Genomic DNA, 18,861 nt, shown 5'->3' with positions numbered 1-18,861 from the left:
GAAGGAAGCTTCGCACTCCCTTTACTGATATTGGTGGTGGCAACTTCTCAATCACTTCCACCTTCGCTTTGTCTACTTCTACCCTACTCTTAGAGATCTTGTGCCCCAACACAATTCCTTTTCTAACCAGAAAGTGACACTTCTCCCAGTTCAGCACCAGATTGGTCTCCTCACACCTAGCAAGAACTCTATTAAGATTAGATAAACAAAGTTTGAACGACTCACCAAACACCGAGAAATCGTCCATGAATACTTCAACAAAATCTTCCACCATATCATGGAAGCCGAATGACATGCGTTTGAACGCATACGTGCCATATGGGCAAGTGAATGTCGTCTTTTCTTGATCCTCAGATGCAATGACGATCTGATTATACCCTGAATAACCATCAAGGAAACAGTAATACTCTTGGCCAGCCAACCTATCTAACATTTGATCAATGAACGGTACCGGATAGTGGTCCTTCCTAGTGGCTTCATTGAGTTTTATGTAGTCCATGCATATCCTCCACCCAGTTACTGTTCTTGTAAGGATCAACTCATTTTTCTCATTGGTCACAACTGTCATTCCTCCCTTCTTAGGCACACACTATACTGGACTTACCCATTTACTGTCAGATATTGGGTACACAATCCTTGCATCCAGCCATTTGATGAGTTCTTTTCTGACAACATCCTTCATCAATGGATTTAGTCTCCGCTGATGCTGTGCACTTGTCTTGTGCCCTTCATCCATGTATATTTTGTGCATACACAGTGCATGACTAATGCCATGGATGTCAGACATTTGCCATCCCAGAGTTTCTTTCCTCTTCTTCAAAATGAGTAGTGAGGCTTCCACCTGTTCGTCAGATAATGCTGCAAACAAAATAATCGATAAAGTTTCATCTTCACCCAAAAAAACTTACATGGGTGGGCTGGCAGTGTTTTCAACTCCAACTTGGGGGCTTCTTCAATGGAGGGTTTAGGTGGAGGACCCAACGCCCTATTCAGAGGCTCCCAGCGCTCTCCAGCAGTAACCATAAGAGACACATCAAGGAATTGCACCATTTCATATGCCTCAGTATCCCCATGTATGTCATCACCCACTAACACTTGCTCTAGAGGATCCTTAGCTGTAATATATTTAGCTTATGCCTCAAGATCTATCACGGTTATGACAGACAACTCCTCATACACAACTGACAATTTTAAGGCTGTGTATACATCAAACACCTCCACTTTATCATGAGCTCTCATAGTAAGCTGCCCAACTGCTACATCTATCATTGCCCTACCAGTCGCTAAGAAAGGTCGTCCTAAGATGAAAGGGATCTCAGGATCAGGCTCGAAATTCAATACTACAAAGTCTACTGGGAAAATTAGAGATCCCACTTGTACTAACACATCTTTCACAACACCCTCAGGTCTAGCTACATATCTATCCGCCAACTGCAAAATTATGGTAGTTGGTTTAGGACTACCCAACCCCAACTTTTTGTACAGAGAAGTTGGCATCAAGTTTATACTCGCTCCTAGATCACACAACCCTCGAGCATGGATGCTTTCCCCTATAGTAATCTGCACGGTAAAACTACCCAGATCTGTTAGTTTAATGGGCAACTTGTTCTAAATTCTGGAGCTGCACTCTTCAGTAAGTGCCACAGTCTCACACTCTGTCAGCCTCCTTTTGTTTGCTATGATCTCTTTCACATACTTAACATACCTGGGTATATACCCTGCAAAACATCCACCAATGGCAAGTTAATGTGGACTTGTTTCAGGAGAGAGAAAAACTTACCAAAACATTCGTCCTCCTTTTGTTTCTTAAACTTTTGAGGAAATGGAGGGGGTGGTCTCACTATTGGTTGCACACTTTCTTCCAGTGAAACTACTTCATTCTCCTTAAGCTCACCTTCTTTAGGTTCAGTCTCTGTGTTTATAACTTCAGTGTTTCTTTTCTTAGGAGTTAACTCCTCCAATTGCAAACCACTGCATGTGCTTACTGCATTCACCTGTTTAGGATTTGGGTCAGTGTTTCCAGGTAAACCTCCTTGCGGTCGTGAATTTTGGGCACTAGTAAACTGCCCAAATTGCTTCTCCAAATTCTGTGTAGCTAACTGATTATTCCTCACATTAGCAGCTAACTGGGCTTGATCAACCATAATCTTTTTCAGCATCTCCTTCACACTCATGTTTTTGCTTTGCTGCTTGGGTCGCTCTCTTTGTGCCTGTGGTTGATAACCATTGGCATTGTCTTGTGGCCTATAATGGTTTTGCCCTTGGCCCTGGTTCTGATTTCCACCCCAAGAAAAGTTTGGGTGGTTACGCTAACTTAGGTTATAAGAATTTCCATAGTTTTGTTGGGCTCTTCCTCTCTGGCATTCCCTACAAAATTAACAGAATCTGGGTTTGCACCACATACCTCTGCACAGTGATCGCTACCTCCTGAGATCTCACACCAAGATGGTGGTTGTTGAACTATATTTACCTGCACATGTTGTTGTCCCAATGCCATGTTGCTGAAATGTGTACTCATCATATTCTGCATAGTAGAAATCTGTGCAGTTAGAGCTGTCATTGCATCTACTTCCAGCATACCTGCAGTTTTCTGTACTACATGTTTCATTCGCCCTCTGTTCCACTCCGAATTACCCTGAGAGATCCGATTTAGCAAGGTGAACAGTTCTGCATAAGTCTTCTCTAAGGCCTGTCCACCTGCAGTTGAATCAAGGAAAATCTTGGTGTTAGGCTCCAACCCTTCAATGAAGGCATGGACTAACACTTCATTAGATTGATGATGATGAGGGCAGCTCATCAACATCGATTAAAACCTGTCCCAAGCTTAGTATAAGTTCTCACCACTCTTCTGCCTAAAACTCAGAATATCACCCCTCAGCTTAGCTGTTTTACCATATGGAAAGAATCTAATGAGGAATTTCTGTACCAAATCGTCCCAGGTGGTAATTGAATTTGCAGGCTCTGAGTTCAACCATCTTTTTGCTTCCCCAAGCAGAGAGAAAGGGAATAAGGTGAGCCTCACGTAATATTTATTCACCCCAGTTGGAGTGTAAGTATCACTGATCTTGAGGAAGTTCTGAATGTGAGTTGTGGGATCCTCATGTGAAAGACCAGTAAACTGCCAATTCGTGTGCAAAATTTGCACCATACTCTGCTTCAGCTCAAATCTCCCACCAGGTTCAGGTTTCTGTATGCACGAAGTCATATTAGTGGGGCGTGAGATTGCCACGTCTCGTACTTTCAACTCAGTAACCATTGTCTCAAGTTCTTCTTCTTCTATTTTTGGTCTCGGAAATTCTAGATCACCTATAACTAGGGGAACTGGATATGTTAATCGTCTCTGCCTTCTATGTAAGTGTACGAATCATTCAGGTTCTAAGAGAGGCGATAACAATCCTTGATTGTCGTCCAGTTTGGAGTTTCAAAACAACCTGCAACAATGGAATGCTAAGATCAAGATGTCAACACTTGCGTTTCAACTTCAGTAATTAGAAAAATTCAAATACTTTCTAATTCTAAAGTCCCCAGCAGCGGCGCCAAAAACTTGTTGCGGTCTAATCGCACACGCAAGTGCACATGATCGTACGAGTAATAAAGTGGCTCTTTTCAAGAGCCAATTATCGTACCCACAGGGACTCACACTTAGAAACTATCAATTTCCCTAGTTCTCAGTTAACCACAAATGTATTTCCAGATTTAAAGGGTTGTTTATTTCTATTTCTAAATTTTAAAACAAAATGTAAATACAAGATTCAGTTTCACGGGTTTCAAACAATGATTTGGGAAAGATCCAGGGCTGTAGCTTCTATCAAGATTCATGCAATCAATATCATTTATATGGGTAATTATTAACTGTCGAATCAATGAATTACAGGGTTAGATGTATGATCATTGTCTCCCGACCTCTAATCGCCTACAATAGATAACACCCTAACTACATCATTGAGCGGGAATAGACTGATTACCTACCGAGCATTAAGTTATCTTCCTGTATGGTGATCCAACTCTAGGTATATCCCTATCCTAGAAACGAATCAACCCTAGCTATTTAGAGTTCAACAAGCTCCTTATGCCCCACGTTCTATCCTCTTATTCCTCTCCCGAGTTCAATTTGGACAATAAATTTATTTCTATGGTGATCAATCATGAAATATAGAAAATAAGAACACAAGAAAGATTCATGTGATGGTCAATAATAAACCCAACAAAACTCAATCAATTGCAATCATCCTATAGCCACAACCCTAGAACTAGAGTATTAAGATACTCATAGTCCAACATTCAATCATACAATGGTTATGAATCATCAAACGATTGAAAGGAAAAGAGTTTAAGAAATAACCCTAAAACTGAAGAAAAACGTTCTTCCAAATTGTCATTCTTTAAAACCTAGAAAAAGATCCTTAATAAAATAAAATAAAACCCTATTTATACTAAAAGTCGAAACGGCCAAATCTGGTACTCAGGTGCGCGACTCGTGATGACTTCCAAATTTTGAGTCCACGATACTTTTGACTTCTGCGTGACGCGTGAGCAGCACGAGGTGTTCTGCCTAGAAGTTGATTTTTGCAACCCACATTCTGCATTCAACCGCACGACGCGGAGAGAACACATAAATGCCTTGGTGCATTTTCTTCAGCTTCTTCTTTGTTCTCTTTTGGCTCGAATCTTCAGATTTCTTCCTTTATCCCTTTTTGTGCTCGTTTCTCCCATTAAGCATACCTACACAACTAATCATGTTGGTTAGCTCATAAATAAACAAATGACTTGATAAGACTACAAACAGATATATTTTGAATTCAAACTAGGCGTAAATGTGGGCATAATTAGCATTCTAGGCATATAAATATGCCTAAGATCATGTTGTATCACCACTTAGGCTCATAGTGGTGGTTGTCGGTTAGAGAATCTCCCACAAAAACTATATTACCTTATTATATGAGTAAAGTTGAGTTTGTTATTGCTTTTCTTTAACGAACTAAGTTGTTTTTACTGTTTTACGAATCTTTTCATATATTACATGTGTTTCATTGCTTTATTTTGAGTTAAGTATTCATGAGTTGAGAAAAGCCAAGGTAAGTGTTTCTTTCAGAATCTTTTCAAGCCTTTGTATTGTTTAACATTCCAACTCGCATACTCGTACATTCAATGTACTGATGCCAATTGGCCTGCATCGTCTTATGATGCAGACACAGGTAACGAGGATCAGCATCCAGCGCCTCGTTGATCAGGTTTAGCACTCAGAGTCAGTTGGTGAGCCTCATTGCATTCCGAAGGACTCTTTTATCATTTGCTTTCTAGTTTTCAGTTGCTAGGATGATCGGGGGTCCTGTCCCGACATCCCTCTTTGTTTTAGAGGCTTCATAGACAGATAGTATTAGTTCTTTAGTCTTATTCATTTTAGTCGTATACATTTAAGACCTGAGTTGCCATTTTTGTCTAAGTTATTATCTTTTAAGTTATTGCATGAGTTATATCTCTTGTGTTTAAGTCTTCCGTTGAGTAAGTAAGCCAGGCCAAGGGTTCGCTTGGGGCCAACAATAGTTCTCGAGTGCCGGCCATGTCCAGGTGTAGGCTTGGGGAGTGACAAACATCTTCACTCATGACTTGAGAAACATTGAGAACAAATAAGCCATTATTACAATATCCTTTACCCGCAAACACATTATTCTTGGTTATCATTACCTTACTAGATTCAAATGCAACTTTCACCCCACCTTTTCTAATAATCCAACGGAAACGAGATTGGTTCGAATACTAGGAACATGCAGCACTTCAGTCAATGCCAAGGTTTTTTCAGATGTGAATTTGAGAAGAATTTTTCCTTTTCCAAGGACTTGAGTGGTTGAAGAATCACCAAGATACACAACTTCTTCTCCTTCATTGACTTGGGTGTAAGACAAAAAATCTGTTTTATTTGCACAAATATGCCTAGTAGCACCTGAATCTCTCACCCAGTCACTCACATTGGCCACAAGGTTAGCTTGGGAAATGACCTTCACTATGATATCATCTGCTTTAGCCAAATTTACTCTTGGCTTAACAGGATTGTCATTTTTCCCAGCTTTGTTTCTACATTGAACTGCATGGTGTCCTGGTTTGCCACATACAAAACAATTACCTTTTTTCTTGAAATTTTGATTGTTGACCCTGAGTTTATAATCAAGTTCTTTTTCATACCTGTTATCTTTATTGCGAGACTTATTGTCTTCCACTAGATTGACTTTTGTAGCGATTTCTTTTGCTTTGGCAAAATATGATTGCTTTCGGTTGGTATCCTTAATGATGATGCATTTTACCAAATCTTCAAGAGATAATAGCTTTTGTTTGTGCTTCAAATTTTGTTTATAGTCATTCCAAGATTCTAATAGTTTTTCAATCAATATACCAGCCACGAACTACTCCGATAAAATGATTTTCTCCGACTTAAGATCTTCAACTAGTTTGTGAAACTCGTTGATTTGTACCTTTACATCTTTCTCCTCAGTCATCTCCTATTTGTAAAAATTACCAATAACAAACTTTTGTTTGGTAGAATCTTCAACAACATATTTAGCAAGTAGCGATTTTCAAATCTCCTTTGCTTCCTTATTAGAACAATACACATTGAATAATTCATTAGAAAGAGTACTTAATATTGTGTGCTTACATACCTTTTTTGCATAAATCCATTGATTTAGTTGCTCAGAAGCAGATTCCTCCGGTTTCGATTCTGTTAGCGCAGACGTCACTTCATACATGTCAAGAGCAGAGACAATTTGTTCATGCCATCCCTTAAAATTCTTTCCACCAAAAACTTCCACTGTTGAAATATCAGGGAAGTATTTGGTAAAGTTGTGCGAAGGCACAGTAGGGACAACACCATGAGATGTTTGAGCAGCAATGGTGGTATTATCAGTAACAATAGCAGGTGAATCGTTTCCGTGAACCATGTTAACCGAAATATCCTTAAAATTATTGTAAAACTATAGGAAATCACGGAAATCACGTAGCTTGAGGCGTGCCTATGGCACTGTCCTTAAGGATATATCACCGGTTAGGGTGTATCCCCAGAATTCAACAAGCTCTTCTAGTACTAAAACTAGGAGCCAAAATCTAACAAAGAATATATTTTACTTAAGAAAACCCAGCAAATAAATAAGGAAGAAAAGTTATTTTAATGTAATATCTCATTCTCTTCTTTTCAACACACAAAAGTACTATATATAGATATATAGGTATATGGTAAAGAGCATACCATCAGCCGTGCATTAAGAGTTAAGACCAAATAATTGTCATAAAGGCTATATATTATTACCAAATATTCCAATGGACCTTTTGTAACACCCAAATCAATAGTAGTTGATTAATGCCATAAAGGCAATTATAACAACTGCCATAATAAGAAAACAAACGGTTGGCTAGCTACAAGATTAAAAACCTTAATATAATATTAATAAGCTAAGTTATTAAGGTAATAATATGTAATTAATAATTTCAAATATTATTCTTATACTTTTTAAGATAATATAGATATTTTATCAATATTTACTACTCATTATCTTCTTATTCATTGCAAGGAAGATTTCCTCCCCTATAAATAGTGATGATCTTCTCTGTGTTGTATACAACAAGAGATTGCCAAGAAAATATAGAGTGTAAATTATGAGTAGTATTGTATTGAGTTGATTGAGTTGTATGACGTTTGTTGGGATGTTGTATCCTGAAGGGGACAAGTCAAGAGTGATATTGTTGAATTTGTGTAGATTATGTTATAGTGAGCTTAAATCTCCTTAAAATTATTGGTATTATATACCACAAAAATAATAAATTATAGTTGAAAAATTATAAATGACAAAAAATGAATAAATAATAATTTAGGCTAAGAGCTAGGTATCCGAGCCTCAACCAGAATAAATTTTTATTTTCTTCATTTTATTTTCAATTGTAATTTGTAATCTTGTTATTTTCACCAATAAAAAGTTATGGTATGTAAATATCTTTGTTATAGTTTGATGATGTCTATACCCACTTATTCATTTACTAGTTCATGTTGGACAGATTGGGCACGCGCATAGCACGGACTTCCCTTGCTAGTAAGGAAACACAAAATTTTACCGTGGTAATTTCTTTGCTCAGGAGTAAAAATCACGACCTGCCCTCATAGGATTTGCCTAAAAAACTCCACCAAACTCAAGTGATGTTTAGTTTACAATTCTAAAACCCAAAGAGACTAATTCTAGTATGTACCATTTATACTGCAACAAAAACAATTTTTACATGTAATAAATATACATATTAATATAGAGTGTTAAAGTCTTTACTGGGATTAATTTATTGTCATTGGATCCAATGTCGCTATAGGCTTTAATGACATCTATAAAGAGTTATAATTGCCTCTAAAATACATATTTACCAGCAATTAAACTGTTATCACTAATTAATTGCCGCTAAAGATCATTTTTGGTGTAGTGTCACCTTTACAATCAGACCGATTGCGAGATCGCCTTTCAAGACTATACTCCTCTTAGTCTAGAAAGTAAACTCGAAAAACCTCAGTACTTCGATCACCTATTTCTTGGGCCAAATTCTAATAATTGGGAATTTTTTCAAAAAAAAATTATCCCATTTTTTATATTTTATGAAAAATACCCATTTTTTTTATTAAATCCAAGTAATATTTGTTATTACCTCCTCCAATCCGGAAAAGTTTGAGTTCTAATTTGAGTGATAAAATTGAAAAAAAAGAACAATTTGTATTTAATGGGTTATAATTATAACTGAATAAGTGACAAATTTGAGTATGCGATTAATGTATCGTCTTGCCTATATTGTTATTTTGTTATTGTTGATTGTTATCACTTATCAATTATGTCAAAAGGTTATTTTTTTCGAAACATATTCATTATAAAATGATAATATAAATTTATAGATATTTAAAATAACTTTTAGAACTTATGAGTGATGGATATAAATTATATTTTTGTGAAATAGTCAAATATTTTTGAGAAAATTTGAGACCGACACATCAGAGTCCCTCGATTTTCATAGAAAATATTAAAAATCGAGAGACTTCTGTCGGTTTTCTTTGGCGAAAAGAACAATCCTATTTTACAGTTTCTATGCATTTTTGTGCGAAAAGTTATCAATGTTTTCTTTAAGTCCATCGTTTCATTTATAAAAAAACAATTTTATAAATCATCAAAAACAGATAGAGTCCGTCGGTTTCTAGTTTGTTGATTTTTTAAGTATGTCTTACATGTGTTTTTAGTACTCCCTCCGTCCCTAATTATTTGTCCACTTTTTTTTATAGTTGTCCCAGGACGGCTCAACAGATCTCGTGGCCTAAGGTAAAATCATATTAAGAGGCCCTTAAATTTATTTTATAAAATTTATACACTAACAATAAAAATTATTTTCTACACAATAGATTAATCATTTAAGACAAAAAATAACAATTTTCACACACACAAAAAGAAAAGGAAGAAGAGTACAAAAAATAAAGTGATGGATTATCGATGTTAAGTTTCAAAATTCAAATTTAAACTTTAATTAGGCTATCATCAAAAATAAGAAAAAGAAAAGAGCATACATAACTTAATAGTTGAAGTTTTGAACATGGATAGTAACAAAAATATATACACCTTCTTATCAAATATGTGATCAATTTAAATGATATAATTCATTCCATTGAGTAGCACTCATTGGTGAATATCTAAAACAAATTATAAAATTTTCATATAATATATTAAATTAAAACGAAAAGAAAACTTGTGCATGAATGTTTTTGTGTTCACACAGTTTAAGAAAAGGTTGAAAAAAATTCATTATGTTATCAATATATATAACTTAGTTCCTATATAAATAAAATTTAAAATTGGAAGTTAAAACAAATATATCAAATAATGAGTGAAAAGATTATGAGAATTTATGAACTTATTGATAAAAAATACTCTCAAACAAATTATAATAAAAAAATATACAATAACAATTTTATTTATATAAATTATATTAATATATAATAAAATCAATAACAATAATTTTAAGGAAAAATTACTTAAATACACAACACTTCTTTACCTATTCTCAATATTTCCCTACTCTTTTACTAAAATACAAAAATCCCTTATTTCCCCCAATTCAACTTAACCGGATACTTTATTATTTTAAGTATCCACCCGTTATTAATTAAAGTATCCGCGCTGCTATATTATGCATCTGCCCGTTAATTAAGTATCCGTGCTGCTAACAACTTAATAATTTAAGTATCCGCCCGTTATTAATTAAAGTATCCGCGCTGCTATATTATGCATCCGCCCGTTAATTAAGTATCCGTGCTGCTAACAACTTAATAATTTAAGTATCCGTCCGTTATTAATTAAAGTATCCGCGCTGCTATATTAAGTATCCACACTGCTATATTATGTATCCGAAAAACACTAAAAAGGGGGATTTTTGGTAATTAATGAAAGAGTAGGGAAAGGTAGTAATTTCTTTCTTATACTATGTTATTTGCCTAATTTTTACTAATTTAGATAAATTTGGGGCCTTCAAATTTTTGAGGCCTAGGGCAATGGGCCAAGCCTTCAGAGCCGCCCCTGGTTGTCCCTAATTACTTGTCTATTTTGACAAATCAAGAAAGGAGAAAATAATTTTATCTATTATACCCTCAATTAATTACTTCAAAAAAGGTACAATTTTTTGAAAATCCTAAATTTTTAATCCATTAACTTCATAATTAATAGGGGTAACATGGTAAATTCACTATGTCAATAATTGCTTTCTTAATTGGTGTGTCAATTCAAAAGTGGACAAGTAATTAGGGACAGGGAGTAGAAATTTAAAATATTTATATTTTTTAATCCTTTTTGAATTGAAGTAGGATAAACATTTACTAATTAAAAAAATATTATTATAAAAAAATGTGTTCTATAAAAATGAAATAATATATTTATTTGGAAAAATGACATTTTTGACCATTAAGTAACAATAATGATATTTTTTGACCAACTTATTGACAAAAGAGACATTTTTGGGTTAAATTATTAACCGAGAACATTTTTTTTATTTTAAACTATTTTCCTTATATAAAACAAAACGCCGAGTTATTTAAGGAAGTATATCAAGGAAAATGTTTTTGAGAGTTGTAAATATTTTGTTTACTTAAACTTAAATATTTAATAGGGAAAAGTGGCGCCCAAGTTTAATTTAAAAGTTATTAATACAAACTCCTACTCTACAAATTCACAGTAAATGTAATCTAGGGTTTTGACGAGCCACGTCTCCTCTCATTTCATCAAGGTTCGTCATTTTTTCCCTTCCCCCCACCATTTTATTATTTTTATCAGACGAAAATGTTTTCTAGGAAATATAAGTGAATTTCTTACTTATTTTTTCGTGTTTGATGCGTAGAAATAAGTGTATGTATAGAGGCGGAGCTAAGTTGGGGTTCGTGGGTTCGGACGAACCCAGTAGCCTTTCCGTATATCCTATATTTTCAAAAGAAAATTAAATAAAAATATATATGTATACTAACTTGTAAATCTCTAACAAAATTGACTAACAAAATTAACTGATGACTCAGTGGTAAGGAAGGGGCAGTGGAAATGCTTTTCACGCTAGAGTTGTGGATTCAAAAATCCAGAACCCTTGAACTCTTAATCTTGGTTCTGTCTCTGTGTATGTATCTTTGTATTACTAAAAATTGGTATTATAATTTTTGTAGATGGTTCGTCGTCGCGTCCATGATCCTGCTGAAGATGTCTGGTCAAGTCCTAATTGGCCTCCGCGAATAGAAAAAATGTTTGTTGGTTCATTGGTAGAGGAAATGAAATATCATCTGGATGTGATGCCAAGTAATTTTCATGATCAAGCATGGGAAAATGTTGTTAAGGACTTAAATCAATGCAGTGATTGGAATTTTAATAAGGCAGAGCTGAAGAAACATCTGTCTATATTGAGAAAACGTTATCGAATCGTGAAGCCACTTTACGACCACGGTGGATTTGGTTGGAATAATCGGAGAAAGATGGTTGTCGTTGATGATAGCGTGTGGGATGAGTACATAAAGGTTTGTCATGACCTTCATTTTATTATTCAATGTTGTATTCCGTCCATCCCAATTTAAGTGTGTCTGATCTTGCAGGTACATCCTGAGATAACACCATATAGAAAATATGGCTGCCCTATATACAAGGAGTTGTGTCATATTTTTACGAGACCAAAAGCAACCGGGGAATTTGCTGTTTCTTCTATGGATCCTGGAAGCAACCCTAGTGAACGAAACAAACATAAATTGACAGAGCCGCCAAAATCCGGTTCCAATAAGAGGAACAGTGTTGGTCCTAACAATCCAAAACGATCAAAGAGCAGTGACATGGATCAGAATCAGAATCAGAAAGATGATCCGTATTCGATAGCTAACTGTGTTGTGGCTCTAAATGATACGCCAGGAGTTGATCGGAGGCTATATAATGCTGCTATGGACTTGTTTGAAAATAAAAACTGGAGGGAAACATTTGTGACAATGAAAATGGATAAAAGATTGAGTTGGTTGAAGGCCATGATTCCGAGAAAAACATGAATTCAACAAGGACAGGGTAGGGCAGGGGAAAGTTAGACTTATAAGACTTCTTATGTTGTTTTGAGTTTTTTTTTGTTTTGTTTTGTTTTTAATTTAAACATTGGTTATCTGGAATAACATACAATTCGGGCCCTAAAAGCTAGCTATTGAGATGGGAGATTGAAAATCGAACGTTTACCAATAAGGTAAAAATTCAGGTAGTCAACGAATTGTTCTGTTACATTTTTTTCCTTACTATGGCTGGTTGCATAATAGTTGTTTTTTAGTTTCTGCTAGAATAAATGGACCAATGTGTTGTAAATGGGAAGCCGTACGAAGCAATGGGTTGACAACTTGTATCTATCTTACAAATATATAGCCCAACACATAACCAATACTGCTCAGACTCTACAAAATCTCAATGAATGTATGTGTGATCCTTCAAAAGTAGTGCACTTTTTGGAGGAACTGACACGGGTGTGACAACATCATTGAAGAGTCCGAGCAACATAGGCTAAACTAATGAGATATTATAGGCCCATTCTGATTAGAACATCGGACTTGCTGACTTTCAATGTAAAAGTACCTTAAACTTATGCTTACACAACATGCTAAAACAAGAAGAGATATTTACGCATATGTACAAGCGCAGGACAAAAATTTTCTAACACCTGTCACCAACACGCCTAAATCTAGGGGTGTCAATGGTATGGTTAGAACAGTTATTCTATACTGTTATACCTAAATATATATTGATTATACATTTTTAAAGAATGATATACACTACTTGAACACAAAAATTCCACCTTTTTACCATTATATACACTCCACAATTGTGTATCCCATTGTATAGTCATGTAGAACAACTATATATATAGCATCAATATACATGGTGATAGATGGGTGTATCAACCATAAGATTATATATAATATATTGAATATACAAAGTATGTACACTTTATATACACCTTTCTCCTCGCTTCAAAATTTAAAGAAGAAAAAGAGTGTGACAACTTAGAACCATATACAACTATAGAAGAAAGAAAATATATGGCTTACAAACTTACAATCCGTTTTAAAGTTTTTTGTCAAAAGCGTACCAATAACATGGATTATTATTGAAAAAGAAAGTTGCTGCCTAAAACCAATTCAAAAGGCAATTTTTGAAGAAACAGGGGCCTAAAGCTAATTATTTTTTGTTCTGTTTCCTACTTCAATCATGCTATATAACCAAAAGAATAAAAACAAAAAACGAGCTAATACAATTTAATCCAAAAGAAGGAGTTAATATCTTCCTGGTTAATTGAAGTAGCAAAAAAAAACCTAGCAGTAGCATGAATGGCCGCTCAAAAATTCCCAATTTACCCGAAGATATTGTCAACTGTATCCTATTAGAGCTTCCTGTGAAATCTCTTTCACGATTCAAAAGTTGCTGCAAATCATGGCGTTGTTCTATCGATGATGCTGACTTCATCAAGTTCCATCTACATAAATCATCTGTCGATACTAGTCGTCAAAAATTTGTCTTCCTTAATGTTAATCCTCAAGGAGAAACACGGCAATATAAAATTGTGTCAATAGAAGCATCAATTAGTGGTGATTCAAAATTTGTGTACCTGGACGAACCCAATATCCCCGGATTCTGTAGTTGTTAGCATGATAGACAACTAAATGATTGTATATATTAATGTAATTATATAGTGATATAAATTAGCATGATCATATACATTTGTTGTAGAATCATGTGAATAAATATTGTGATAGAATAGCTGATTTGGAGGGATAGCAAGGCAGATTTAGAGGGATTCAATGACAGATTTGTATAGATAGAATAGCTGATCTTTAGGGATAGGAATGGCGGATCTTTAGGGATGTGTAATCTTTATTTTCTCTATATAATGGAAAGACTCTCACTTTGAGAGGCATTCAGCTGAAAATTGACATGGTATTAGAGCCTTCTCTTGGCTGTCTTGTTTCATAGAGTCATCTGTGGTTCCTTTTAAATTTTTTTGAAAATCTTGGTTTTTGGCTTCCTCCTGGGAATTTTGTTCTTGGTCATTCTAGTTGCTTTCTTGAGTCTTTGTAGTTTTATAGCTATTCAAAAGCATGAATTCACATCACTTTGAATCCTTCAGTGTTCGTTTCACTGGTAAAAATTATTCTTCTTGGGAGTTTCAATTTCAATTGTTTGTCACCGACAAAGAACTATGGGGCCATATAGATGGAAGCGATCCTGCTCCTACTGATGCAACAAAGCTAGGTGAATGGAAGATTAAAGATGCTCGGGTGATGACATGGATTCTAGGGTCAATTGACCCTCTTATTGTTCTTAATCTCAGGCCGTACAAGACAGCTAAGGCCATGTGGGATTACTTACAAAAGGTTTACAACCAAGATAATAGTGCAAGATGCTTTCAGTTGGAGTATGAAATTGCTAATTACTCTCAAGGAGGTCTTTCTGTTCAGGATTATTTTTCTGGATTTCAAAACTTATGGGCTGAATTTACAGATATTGTCTATGCTAAAATACCTACTGAATCCCTATCAGTGATTCAGGCAGTTCATGAGCAAAGCAAGCGAGACCAATTTTTGATGAAATTATGCTCCGACTTTGAGAGTGTTCGCTCCAACTTGATGAATCGTGACCCATCTCCCTCTTTGGATGTTTGCTTTAGGGAATTACTTCGTGAAGAACAACGTCTTGTCACACAAAATGCTTTTAAGAAAGAAAATGATGTCACTGTTGCATTTGCTGCTCAAGGTAAAGGTAAGGGCATGGATATGAGTAGAACTCAATGCTACAGTTGCAAGGAATATGGTCATATTGCTAGCAATTGTAGCAAGAAGTTCTGTAATTATTGTAAACAACAAGGACACATTATCAAAGAGTGTCCCACGCGCCCTCAAAATCGTAGGATCAATGCTTTTCAAGCTAGGATAAATGGTTCCACTGATGATAACTCATCTTCAGGACAAGTTCTTACTCCTGAAATGGTACAACAAATGATCGTGTCAGCCTTTTCAGCATTGGGATTACAAGGTAATGATGTTACATCTAATTTTTGGATTGTTGATTCAGGCGCTTCCAATCATATGACCAACTCAACGAGCATCCTAAAAAATGTTCGTAAGTATCAAGGTCCATCACAAATACAGATTGCCAATGGTAGTAATTTACCCATTACCAAGGTTGGGGACATTACTCCAACTTTCAAGAATGTTTTTGTTTCACCAAAGCTCTCAACTAGTCTTATTTCAGTTGGACAATTGGTAGATAACAATTGTGATGTGAATTTTTCTCGTAATGGTTGTCTTGTGCAGGATCAGGTGTCGGGGACGATAATCGCGAAGGGGCCTAAAGTTGGACGATTGTTTCCTATACATTTTTCCATTCCTCCTGTTCTATCTTTTGCTTGTACTTCTACTGCTAGTAAAACTGAGGTTTGGCATAAGCATCTAGGACATCCAAATTCTGTTGTGTTGTCTCATTTATCAAATTCTGGTTTATTGGGAAATAAAAATAAATTTTCAGTTGCTTCCATTGATTGTTCTACTTGTAAATTAGGCAAAAGTAAAACTCTTCCTTTTCCTAATTTTGGTAGTCGTGCTACTAAGTGTTTTGATGTCATTCATAGTGATGTTTGGGGCATTTCACCAATTATTTCTCATGCTCATTTCAAATACTTTGTGACATTCATAGATGATTATAGTCGGTTTACATGGGTGTATTTTCTTCGATCCAAATCTGAGGTATTTTCCATGTTCAAGACATTTTTGGCTTACATTGAGACTCAATTTTCTACATGCATCAAATTATTAAGATCTGATTCTGGTGGAGAATATATGTCTTATGAATTCAAAAAATTCTTGCTTGACAAAGGAATTGTCTCACAACACTCTTGCCCATATACACCACAACAAAATGGAGTTGCTGAACGAAAAAATCGGCATCTTTTAGATGTCACTCGTACTTTATTGATTGAGTCATTTGTACCATCTAAATATTGGGTGGAAGCTTTGTCTACTGCTGTCTATTTAATTAATAGATTGCCATCTAAAGTGCTAAATCTTGAGTCTCCATATTTTCATCTTTATCACCAAAATCCTAACTATAGTGATTTTCATACATTTGGTTGTGTTTGTTTTGTGCATTTGCCTCCTTCGCAACGCAATAAACTTTCTGTACAATCTACTAAATGTGCTTTTATGGGTTATAGTACTTCACAAAAAGGTTTTATTTGTTATGATCCATGTTCTCACAAATTTCGTATTTCTAGAAATGTTGTTTTCTTTGAGAATCAGTATTTCTTTCCTACGATTGTAGATTCATCTTCTGTTTCTCCTCTTCTTCCTACTTTTGAGGATTTATCATCTTCTTTTAAGAGGTTCAAACCTGGATTTGTGTATGAACGACGTCGGCCAACTTTACCCTATCCCGACACTGATCCGCCGCCTGAAACTGCACCACAACTAGAATCTGAGAATTCTTCAAGATCTGGTCCTCTTGAGCCTACTCGGCGATCTACAAGAGTATTTCGTACTCCCAATTGGTATGGATTTTCCTCTACTTTATCCAACATATCTGTTCCATCTTGTTACTCACTAGCTTCCAAGCATGAATGTTGGCAGAAAGCAATGGAGGAAGAACTTTTGGCTCTTAAAGAAAATGACACATGGGACATTGTTTCATGTCCTTCAAATGTCCGCCCTATTGGATGTAAGTGGGTTTATTCAATCAAACTTCATTCTGATGGAACTCTTGATCGGTACAAAGCTCGATTGGTTGTTCTTGGTAACAGACAAGAGTATGGGGTGGACTATGAGGAGACTTTTGCACCCGTAGCCAAAATGACTACGGTACGAACTATTATTGCCATTGCTGCTTCACAAAACTGGTCTCTTTATCAAATGGATGTCAAAAATGCTTTTCTCCATGGTGATCTTAAAAAAGATATTTATATGAAACCTCCACCTGGTTTGTTCTCATCGCCTACATCAGATGTATGCAAGTTGAAGCGGTCTTTGTATGGATTAAAACAAGCTCCTAGAGCTTGGTTTGATAAGTTCCGGTCTACTTTGCTACAATTTTCTTTTGAGCAGAGCAAATATGACTCATCTTTGTTTCTTCGGAAAACATCTACAGGTTGTGTTCTTCTTTTGGTGTATGTAGATGACATTATTATCACAGGAACTGATTCTTCACTAATCACTTGCCTCCAACAGCAGCTTAAAGATTCTTTTCATATGAAAGATCTTGGTACTCTTACTTATTTTTTGGGTTTGGAAGTTCATAATGCTGCTTCAGGTGTATTTCTAAACCAACACAAATATACTCAGGATCTGATTTCTTTGGCTGGTCTTCAAGTTTCCTCCTCCGTAGATACTCCACTGGAAATGAATGTCAAGTATCGTCGTGAGGAAGGAGATCTTCTTCCTGATCCAACTATATTTCGACAATTAGTTGGGAGTCTAAATTACCTTACTATTACTCGGCCTGATATCTCTTTTGCAGTTCAACAAGTTAGTCAATTTATGCAAGCTCCCCGTCATCTCCACTTGGTGGCTGTTCGTCGCATCATTCGGTACCTTCTAGGAACATCTACTCGTGGATTATTCTTTCCAAGTGGTTCTCCTATTCGTCTTAATGCTTTTAGTGATTCTGATTGGGCGGGATGTCCTGATACTCGTCGTTCAGTCTCTGGTTGGTGCATGTTTCTTGGAGAGTCATTGATATCTTGGAAGAGTAAAAAGCAAGATCGTGTGTCAAAATCTTCAACAGAGGCTGAATATCGATCCATGTCTACTGCTTGCTCTGAGGTTGTATGGCTTCGTGGATTACTTGCTGAGATTGGATTTCCCCAATCTCATCCTACTCCTCTCCACGCTGACAATACAAGTGCTATTCAGATTGCTACTAATCCAGTTTTTCATGAGAGAACCAAACATATCGAAGTGGATTGTCATTATATACGAGAAGCTGTAGATAAAGGTGTCATTACTCTTCCACATGTGTCCAGTGATCTTCAAATAGCTGATGCGTTTACAAAATCCATGGCACGGCAACGCCATCAGTTTCTAGTAGGCAAATTGATGCTTCTTGATCCACCAGCATCAATTTGAGGGGGGGTGTTAGCATGATAGACAACTAAATGATTGTATATATTAATGTAATTATATAGTGATATAAATTAGCATGATCATATACATTTGTTGTAGAATCATGTGAATAAATATTGTGATAGAATAGCTGATTTGGAGGGATAGCAAGGCAGATTTAGAGGGATTCAATGACAGATTTGTATAGATAGAATAGCTGATCT

At 35.7% G+C, this 18,861-nt stretch overlaps 2 protein-coding genes and 1 non-coding gene across 3 annotated transcripts; 2 read left to right on the top strand and 1 right to left on the bottom strand.

Moving 5' to 3' along the window:
* Positions 1-1,131: 1,131 nt before the first annotated feature.
* LOC125825176 (uncharacterized) lies at positions 1,132-3,256 on the bottom strand. The gene is made up of 4 exons (XM_049504509.1): positions 2,842-3,256; positions 2,405-2,697; positions 1,706-2,273; positions 1,132-1,583 (listed from the first exon to the last, which is right to left on the bottom strand). The coding sequence occupies exons 1-4, from the start codon at positions 3,254-3,256 to the stop codon at positions 1,132-1,134; spliced, it is 1,728 nt and encodes a 575-aa protein (XP_049360466.1).
* On the top strand, positions 2,775-2,881 carry LOC125825291 (small nucleolar RNA R71). Its single transcript, XR_007442845.1, has one exon. It is a non-coding gene; the product is annotated as a small nucleolar RNA R71 (small nucleolar RNA).
* An 8,448-nt stretch (positions 3,257-11,704) lies between the features above and the next one.
* LOC125825175 (uncharacterized) lies at positions 11,705-12,562 on the top strand. The gene is made up of 2 exons (XM_049504508.1): positions 11,705-12,049; positions 12,125-12,562. The coding sequence occupies exons 1-2, from the start codon at positions 11,705-11,707 to the stop codon at positions 12,560-12,562; spliced, it is 783 nt and encodes a 260-aa protein (XP_049360465.1).
* The last annotated feature ends 6,299 nt before the right edge of the window (positions 12,563-18,861 follow it).

This window comes from Solanum verrucosum, unplaced genomic scaffold, assembly GCF_900185275.1.
Source record: "Solanum verrucosum unplaced genomic scaffold, falcon-dt-bn FXZP01000113.1, whole genome shotgun sequence".
Classification (NCBI taxonomy): Eukaryota; Viridiplantae; Streptophyta; class Magnoliopsida; order Solanales; family Solanaceae; genus Solanum; species Solanum verrucosum.
Note: the sequence above shows the minus strand (reverse complement) of the source record. Positions and strands in the feature narration are given on the sequence as shown.